Raw genomic sequence first — 10,201 nt, 5'->3', positions numbered from 1 at the left:
GTGCGTGTGTGTGTGTGTGCCAACTCCTAACCAGGGTGGAGATTTCGAAATGGTCAGTCCAAAAAATACTAGTGTCCTGGTTGTGTCGCCTTGACAACAATGACGCCATCTTCAACATGACGGCTGGATTATATTCCTTTGCCACCCAGAGGGACACTGGAAACAAACACACATACACGAACACACACACACTAAAGCACACGCACCACAATTTGCAATGGTTCAATTCAAAWGTATTGTGTTTTATTTATTTAATGTATTCATAATACAACAAGAACTGTTATTTTATATTTTTTTCCAGGTGCTGCCTGTGTTCAGACCCTGCCCATGTGTCTGAGCTGGAACGTTCAGGACACCCGACCGTCCGCCTCCACCTGACCTGTCCATGATGCCACCGTCCATGCTACAGCCTGGACAAGTAGCTGGATATATTCGCTTATTTTTTGTTAAATGGATCGATCTTAGCAGAAGCAAGTCACACTTGTAGTCTTTGCTTTGTTGTCAGCCACGATGAAATCAGGGAGGGGACTGTTGATCTGCATCCGTCGTCTTTTTGATCGCACTTTAGTCACACGCGATATCTCAGACAGCAAGCACTGGCCTGATTTTGACGTGTTGCCATAGAGATCTGGCATTTACAAAATTACACTGACTGGCCCAAGGCAGGAGCTAGAGTAATTAACTGAAATGTGTTGTTCACACGCAATATCTCAACTGGCCCAAGGGGGGCGCTGCATCATTCATGGAAGATGACATTTAATGTTAGCACTGCATCATATTCAGTCACACAAACACAAACGCACGTCTCTTCATAGACTTCAATCCCTATGACAGCCATGCAGACCTTTCTAACTGTTTGAGTCTCTGTGTTCAACAAACCAGCCTTTCCTCTTTCCCTTCTAGTTGTCCTGCTTTCCTCCTCTTATTCTCCCCCCTAATTCCTCCCCTTTTCCTCTTCCTCCTCTTCCTCCACCTCCTCTCCTCCCCCTCTCCCCACTCCARCTCCCCCTCCGGGGCACTCGGGTTACCCCACGTTACAGGGCCAGACAAGCTGGGGATTCTTTCAACAAGCAAATTACAGGCAATTAGGAGCCCAAAGGATAACATTCAGAATGCAAGGGAGGGCTGGGGAGAGGACTGAGGAGAGGACTGAGGAGAGGACTGAGGACGAGGGCTGGAGAGGACCTGAGGAGGAGGCTGGGTGAGAGGGGCTGGGGAGAGGACTGAGAGAGGGAGGGCTGAAGGACAAGGGCGGGGAGAGGACTGCAGTGAGGACAGGGGCTGGGGACAGGACTGGAGGAGAGGACTGAGGAGAGGGCTGAGGACAGGGCTGGGGAAGGGGCTGGGCGACAAGTGCCGGGGGAGAGGACTGAGGACAGGGCTGGGGGAGAGGACTGGGCGGCGAGAGGGCTGAGGACAGGGCTGGGGAAGGGCCGGGGAAAGGGCCGGGGACGAGGACTGAGGACAGGGCTGGGGAAGGGCTGGGCGAAAGGCCGGGGAGAGGACTGAGGACAGGGCTGGGGGGAGAAGGGCTAGGGAGAATATTGAAGAGAAGAGGGCTGAGGAGAGGGCTGGGGTGGGCTGGGGAGAGGACTGGGTAGAGGGTCGGGCGTGAGCTGGGGAGAGGACTGGGGAGAGGCTGGGGAGAGGGCTGGGAGAGAGGGCTGGGTGGGAGAGGACTGAGGAGAGGCTGAGGACAGGGCTGGGGAGAGGACTGAGGAGGAGGGCTGGGGAGAGGGCTGGGAGAGGACTCGAGGGACAGGGCTGGGGAAAGTGCCGGGGAGAGGACTGAGGAGAGGGCTGGGAGAAAGGGACGGGAGGGAGGGGAGGACAGGCTGGGAAGGGCCGGGAAAGGGCCGGGGAGAGACTTGAGGACAGGGGCTGGGGAAAGCGGCTGGAGAATACTGAGGAAGAGGCTGACGGAGAGGCCGTGGCCGGTGGGCTGGGGTAGAGGCTGGTGAGCTGGCGGAGAGGACTGGGAGAGGGACTGGGGAGGACTGGGTGAGGAACTGGAAGAGGCTGGGTAGAGGTCTGGGGAGATGCGCCTGGGAAGAGTGTAGGGAGAGGACTGGGAAGGGGGCTGGGGAGAGGACTGGCTGCTGAACACTCAGACCCTCAGCAGAGAGAGCACAGGGAGAGATAGACCCTCGCTCTCTCTCTGTGTGTGTGTTGTTCATGCGTGCCTTGTGCTGTGGTGTGGTGTGTGTGTGTGTGTGTGTGTGTGTGTGTGTGTGTGTTGTGTGTGTGTGTGTGTGTGTGTGTGGTGTGTGCTGTGTGTCGTGTCGCAACTGTGTGTCGTGGTGTGTGTCGTGTGTCGTGTGATGTTGCTGTCCAGCCTCAGCTGCAACAGAGGGCAGGGAATGACCCCTCCTCATCTCCCCTCAGGCACTGAGGACATGGCCATTGCCCTGCCAACGACCCCAGAGTGGACACACGGACACACACACCGCGCCAGTGCCAGATAAGATAACCAGGCCAATGTCTGAGGGCATTATGACATGAGGTTTTTTCTGTGTCCTGGGAATGGTACATTATCCAATCAACACTAAATGGAAATATATAAATAAGGACTGTCACACACATGATGACACTGCTAATGACCATATCAGAAACTGATGACGGCCCAAAAGAAATGGGTGATCCGCTGTTTGTAAGCGCTTTATTTACACTATGGATGTCAAATGGAACAATTTACAGTTGTTTAATGTAATTCCGTTAAATTACTGTAATTTCAGTCATTAATTAATGTGATAAACATAAATGTTATAGCAAAAATCTCTGACAACTAAAACCTTCAACAATACACAACCAAGGGTGGATAGAGAGAATCTAAACCTAAAACAACCAAAGAAAATGGACAGAAACGGAGAATGAAAGTACAGATGTAGGATCTTAATTTGATCACTCTTTTGTTGCTGATAATCTCCTTGCACAGCAGGAAATGTAAACTTGTTTTGTATTCAAGGTTTAAAAATGCTTCTAAAGTTTGTCATTTCCACTTTAAATTGTCAGACTTGATTTTAATGAAAAATGTATCAACCCCTACAAAAATATCCATTCATGAAGTAATCAACATAGTAATTCACATTTCCTGTTGCTGCAGGATTATTTTCCTGATGTTGCAAACATGCTCAAATTAAGATCCTACATCTGTAAGAGTCATAAGAATATAGGTCTCCCACACAAAAGAGGCTTTAATGTTGCAACATGGAGGCCTGAACCACACTGGAGTCAACCGAGGCATTCTTCAGAGCTGAGACGACTGGAAACTAACATGCTCCTGGGTTAGCAATGTGTGTTCACAGCCGTCACAAATGTATCATTGTGAAACATCAGCAAGCAAAGTTTCAGGAGATTAGATCAAAGATGTGGATATATAATGAGAAGGGATGGAAAAATGTATCTCACCATGGCTATGCTGCGGCTCTCTCAAAACCCGAACAGCTCAAATGAGTCCAATTATCCCACAAGAGCTTTGTGGAGTTAGTGCTAAATGCCCAGTTGGTTTGTSTTCCGTCTGACTCGGGTGCAGAAGGTCATTCTCATCTCACTGATCACTGCTAATGAGAAGTTTCATCAAACAATAGGGAAAATACAGGGATACAAGCAAACGACTCCAGATGCTCATCCCTATTAGTCAGCATGCTTTGTGTACAGCGTCTACCTTTCAACAAAACTACATCTCTCCGCATTGTTTCACACAAACACAAAACACACTGTGAAGTTTCATTGCATACAGAGCAGTGGCGTAGCCCGAAATTCATTGGTGGGTGGGCCAGCAGATAACAATTCTACACATTTTGCCATGGGGCAAAGAGAAAGATTTGCTGTTTTGAAGGTCATTTCCTGGAATTCTACACATTTTGTCATGGGGCAGAGAGGAAAATGTGCAGTTTCATAGCTCATCTCATGCTATTCTAGACAAAAATGAGCATGTTTAAAGCTAATTAAAGCAAACATATACGTAGGTGTTGACTGTGATAAAGGCATTGGATTATGAGCTGTCTTGTTCACTAAATTAACAAATTAAATAGGCAGTGGCATGGTGCATATAGCCATAGAAGCATAGTGACATATGCCTGAATACAGTCATATTCGTGGCTTATTCGGGGGTGTGGCTTTCAGTTAGTTGTTTTTGGCAACCTATGCCGTGAGATTGAATGTCATTCCAGTTCATCAGTTCTGTTATATTTCATCTAACCCAGTGCACTGCTTGCTATGGATTCTATCTGATGGTGTTTGCATGTTTAGGTAAAAAGACAAATCATGTCCAGGATTTTTTTGGGTTGTTGTTCAGTCTGATTGGGTGGGCCCAGCTTCCCAGTGCCTATGCCCCTTGTACACATGTGGATGCCAATCATTTGGCACAGTGTCTGTAAAGTGTTAAACATGTCCATTTTTCTGTTGGGGAATTAGAGAGCTCTTAAAACTGATCCCTGTGGATCCCTTGAGAGGTCTGAAGTGTTAGGAATAGGCACAGTAAAGCCTGTCTGAAGTTCACTAAACACTGTGTGTGTGTGTGTGTGTGTGTGTGTGTGTGTGTGTGTGTGTGTGTGTGTGTGTGTGTGTTGTGTGTGTGTGTGTGTGTGTGTGTGTGTGTGTGTGTGTGTGTGTGTGTGTGTGTGTAAAGAGAGAGAGAGAAGAGAGAGAGAGAGAGAGAGAGAGAGAGAGAGAGAGAGAGAGAGAGAGAGAGAGAGAGAGAGAGAGAGAGAGAGAGAGAGAGAGAGAGAGAGAGAGAGAGAGAGAGAGAGAGGAGAGAGAGAGCTGTACACACACCAACCCCACGAGGAGCCAAAAACATAATTCCAGGCCTATCATTGTAATCACAGCTCCATCAGAAAATGGATTTTTCAGAGCACGTCAAGTCCATTAAGAACTGCCGCAGCAAGATGCTGAGCAGCTGTGTGCACTCTCTGTCTCTCTATCTTTGACTCTCCTCTCTCTCTCACTCCCTCGTTCTCCCAGGGCTTAGGAATACGCCAGGTCACCCATGATACAAGCTGTATTCAACGTCCATCCATGTCTGAGGACATCAGGAGATGATGTGGAAATTGGACACAGTGAGAGCTGTTACCTTTACGGTTTGTTTTGCTAGGGCATGGACGAGGATGGGGATGGGCGTAACATCTGCCTCTGATTCTGTAAACATCTGCCTCTGATTCCAAAGGTCAAAGTCGAACCAGCGATAGAAAGTTGTTTTGAAGATTTTTTTTAAACCTATCCCAAACCTTAACCCTTACCGTTAACCATCAGAGTAAACACTAACCTTAAGACTTTGGAGTTACAGTAGTGCCTAAACTTAACCCTAACCTTAAAAATGTGAGCTAATGCCTAAACTTAACCTTAAAACACTTTGAAATGTAACATTTGCAACAACTAAAAATGTGCATTTGAGTAACATGGATGAACATCTAATTCTGACATGAGATTGTGAGAGCTAGTTGCAGGATTGAGGGGGCTTGTTAACTTCTATGTAATTGTTGTTGCCTGTTGGATCGTATGTATGTGTGTTTTGTGTGTCTGTGTGTGTGTGTACGTGCATGTGTAGCAAGTGAGCGAGGGAGAAGTGAGAGAGTGAGCGAGGGGAGAGAAAGGGGAGTGAGAGAGGGAGAGTGAGAGAGGGAGCGAAGGAGAGAGAGGGAGAGTGAGAGAGTGAGCGAGGGAGAGAGAGGGAGAGTGAGAGAGGGAGCAAGGGAGAGAGTGGTGCAGGCTGCTGCTGGTTTAGATTAGCTTTCTGTCCGGTTGAATCTGACAGTGGTGACATGTGCCCTGCCCCGGTGGCCTTGGCCAGTAAGAGCAGTGTGTGTATGTATGTGTGTGCGTCAGGCAGATCACTCAAGAGTGAAATTGGATGTCTATCCTTGTCCTGAGGTCGTCGGGAAATGCCTTCAATACCGCACACTAGGAACAACAGTGAGTGCTATAACTGTTTTGCTAAGGCGTGGGATGAATGGGGATGGTGGATGGGGGTAATCCCATGACTCCGGATCACACATGGATCAGTCGCGTGTTCAATCCCAGTGGTGGACACTCACTTTTATTTTATTTTAACACTATTCCATACCCTAACCCTTACCTTAACCATTCGGAATGAATGCCTAAGCAAAATTGGTTTTAACCCTATCCCAAACCTTAACCCTTAACTTTGAAATGTGATGTTTGGAGAAACGGAACAATGCTGAGCAGGAGGAGTCAACCCAGGGTGTCCAAAATAGAAATGTGATGTTTGGAGAAACGTGGATATAATTCTGCAATGAGACTGTGAGAGCTTGTTGGTGTGTGTGTGTACCTCCCGCTTCACTGCCAGCCATACGGAATGCAGGGAATGCTTCTGGCTCTGACCCCACCCCTGTCCTGTTGGCCCGGCCCGGCCCATTCCAGAGGGACAAGGGGGGGGGCTGTTGGGAGAAGCAATGACAGCTCAGTAACACTCACCAGAGCCCGCCGTCTCCCGTCGCAGAGTGGCATCACCCACCCTTTTCCAGAAGAGAGAGTTTATTTTTTTTGCTCCTGCTGTCCCCAGTGCCGGCTATAGAGGACCACCGAGCACGGGGCCCCTCTCCCTCTCCCTCTGCCCTGCCCCTCCACTCTCCTCCYCTCCCCTGGCCCGGAAAGAGATTTATTGGGGGAAAACMAAAGAAAAAATATCTGTGACCTCCACTTAGCCAGGAGTAAACACATGACTGGTGTGGTTTAATCAGAAGAGCACAGTCTTCCCTCAGCGCTAGAGCACCAGGTTTATGGGACAGTTGTAAACAGGTTGTAATATGTGTTTCTCTGGCACAGACTTGGGAACGTGAAGATGTTGTGGCTGTAATGACTACGCTGACATGTAGTAGGCGTTTATATCATATTTCTGGTGGGTGATGGTTTTCTGGTTTTCTCTAAGTAAAGTGTGTGTAGGTATACTCAGTCATCTCACACTAGTCCTTACATCTGGAATTAAAGGGATGGTTTTGTATCATTTCAGCCAGTAGTTTTGAAGGTAGTGTTCACTAGCCAAAACGGGTCCCCAAAAATGTAGCATAATTGTGTACCATGTTTTTATATATATATATTTTTTATACGAATTCCAATTTGCATTTGTAAGTGATTAAGATCCCGGACCGCATCTTTAAGTAAGGCTAAAATAATTCTAACTATACCATAATCCTAAATTGAAGGAGATATGTTACGGTTATGGATTTCACTCACATCAGTTCAAGCTCTTGCTTGCTTATAGTTATAGCTTCGTAAAATAGGACAACCTATCATTCAGAGTATCTCCCTCGGAAATCAAATCTTCCTGTCTGACATTTAAAACAGACACGGCTGATGACTATCTGTTTGACATCATATTTATTTGACATGGGGGAAGGCCCTACAACTTGTTTGGCTTGTAAAATCCAGTTCTCAAAGAGTAGGCTTGGAGTGTTTTCTCTGGACCTGTGGTTCCTCCAGCATCCCAGAAGCCTTTGCAGCAGGGATAGGGCTGATACTCTATAGGCCYCAGATCAAAGGGCCTCTCCCTTCTCTCTTACAGAAAAATATTAAGGTCTGTTGTCAATATTCTACTGTTCTCTGAAATTACAAACACATCAATTATCTTACAGTAAATTAACTAAACATGCAAATATGTTTAGCTTCATATCATATCATTCTATTATATATTATACTTCAATAACCTATGAATAGTACCTAAACTGAGTTTTGTCAAAAAACATATGGTGATGAAATTATTTGGTGTCACAAAAATGTACAATGTTAAACACAAACCGATGCCAAAAAGTTAGTTATTCCAACAAGACGTCAAGAAAACAGGTGTGAATACGTACTGATACACTGAGTGGGAGTGAGATGAGATATTGTGTTAAACGACTGTTATTACACAACTACTCATACCAATGCCAGTGATTACATAATTAGGAACACTTATCACTGAGTCAGACAGTTCAGTGGAAGAATGCAGATTCTCTGGATTACTGATTCAGCTCCCCACTCTGCTTTCCTTCCCTTCCTCCTCCATCTTTCTTCTCCTCTTCTCCTCTTCTCTTCTCTTCTCTTGTCCTCTCCTTTCTCCTCTTGTCCTCTTCTCTCCTCACTCTGACCTCAGTCTCTGACAGCTTCTCGGCTCTGGGACCAATCAGCAAACATGAGGACAGACATCTCTTCTGAGAAAGCTCAGTGTGAGAATCCTGTGAATAGAGCTGAAGCATGAATAAGCCATTTTGAACAAACAAACTGTGGGTACATACAGTACACAACTAGGGCAAAACAAACAGCATGCTGCCTCCCAGGGGCTCGGCAAGCGCTGACCCAGCCCCAAGATCAGCTCCCTCAACAGGGCCATGGTTGTGTGGGGCTAGGCATGGTCCTTCCTGTCTAGACCAGGGGAGATAGGGTTAATGAAATGCTCAACGCCGTCTGAGCGCTGTCTGTGGCATCCATCCTCAGCTCGTTCCCTCTGAAGCAGACCGTCACAGCTAGGGAGCCAGACACACACACCTCCGTCTCTTTCTCCCTTGGTCTCTTTCCCTCGCTCTCTCTCTCTCTATTTCACCCCCATCTCCTCTCCATCCCCTCCACCCTCCTTACACTCTGTTTCATTGTGGAATTCTAACTCCCCTCCAGACGCCTACACCTCTCTCTCCTCTCTGGCCTCTCTTCTCTCTTCCCCCTCTCCATCTCTCTTTCAGTGAAGAAGCATCGCTTATGAGACAGTCTGAGAATAAGAATAAATGGTGGTCAATAGTTCAGCGTGTTGGCTCGTCCAGCTTTGTAAATATGGATGACTGGGCCCAGCCACGYTGGGGAAATGTGTGTGTCTCAAGCAGCAGCAACAGTGGGCGGTGGGCGGCCAGGCCTGCCAACAGAGCACCTGGACGGTGTTAATCATAGCATAGCATAAACACTGCCCCGGACCGGCCCGCCTCGGCCCCAGACATCCAACACACGGCCCAGCGAGCTGTTCCTCCTTTACCGCATACACACGCATCCAAGCAAGCATGTAGCGTTGCACGTACAATAACATGCATCTACACACACATGTACAAGTACGCATGCATATAAATACACACACACGGACACATGTACAGATGCCGACATACTGCARGCATACAGATACATATTTAACATCAGGTTTATCATTTTATACAGATGTAGGATCTTCATTTGATCACCCTGTTGCAGGATAACTTTCCTGCAATGTAGTGTATTTGAATTTTAAAAAGGCTTCTGAAGTTTGTCATTTCCACGTTTACATTTCAGACTGATTTTCTGTTACAAAAAATGCAACAACCACTACAAAAATGACAATTTATTAAAATCCATGTAATAATTCACATTTCCTGTTGCTGCAGGGTTATTTTCCTGCTGTAACAAAACGGCAAAAAAATATTAAGATCCGATACCCGTAGTACAAGTCATGTTAATTTCACATTTTACATACCAAATACACAACATACCAAATATACAACATACCAAATACACAACATACCAAATACACAACATACCAAATATACAACATACCAAATACATAACATAGCCAAATTAGCACATACCAAATACAAACTACCAAATATCACATCCAAAAACATAACATACCAATAATACACCATACCAAATAGACAACATACCAAATACACAACATACCAAATATACAACATACCAAATATACAACATACCAAAATATACAACATCCAAATACACCACATACCAATATCCAACATACCAAATATAACACATACGCAAATACATAACATAAAATATTACAACATACCAAATACACAACATCAAATATACAACATACCAAATACACATACATACTAAAAACACAAACAATACCCACAACTATACAACATACCAAATACAAACATACCAATACATAACATAACCAAATATACAACATACCAAATCCATAACATACCAAATATACAACATACCAAATACACAACATACCAATACACAACATACCAAATATACATACCAAATACATAACAACAAATATACAAACATACAAATATACAACATACCAAAATACACATACTCCAAATACACAACATACCAAAAAATAATAAAAATAAAAAATAAATAACAAACATACCAAATAATAACAACCAATACACAAACATACAAAACACCAACATACAAATATACAACATACCAAATATACAAATACCAAATAATAACATATAAATTATACAACATACAAATACATAACATA

At 45.3% G+C, this 10,201-nt stretch overlaps 1 protein-coding gene across 1 annotated transcript in view; it reads right to left on the bottom strand.

The window, feature by feature from the left end:
• Positions 1 to 1,075: 1,075 nt before the first annotated feature.
• Positions 1,076 to 10,201, bottom strand: part of LOC139028302 (uncharacterized) — a 23,821-nt gene continuing 14,695 nt past the window's right edge. Inside the window, exons 2-3 of the mRNA XM_070445309.1 lie at positions 7,963 to 8,112; positions 1,076 to 2,045 (exon numbers count right to left, since the gene is read on the bottom strand). Coding sequence (XP_070301410.1) covers positions 1,076 to 2,045; positions 7,963 to 8,112 — 1,120 coding nt within the window. The remainder of the gene's footprint in view (positions 2,046 to 7,962; positions 8,113 to 10,201) is intronic.

The sequence above is a fragment of the Salvelinus sp. IW2-2015 genome, linkage group LG10 (assembly GCF_002910315.2).
Source record: "Salvelinus sp. IW2-2015 linkage group LG10, ASM291031v2, whole genome shotgun sequence".
NCBI classification, from domain to species: Eukaryota; Metazoa; Chordata; class Actinopteri; order Salmoniformes; family Salmonidae; genus Salvelinus; species Salvelinus sp. IW2-2015.
This window is presented reverse-complemented; position numbering and strand designations above follow the sequence as displayed.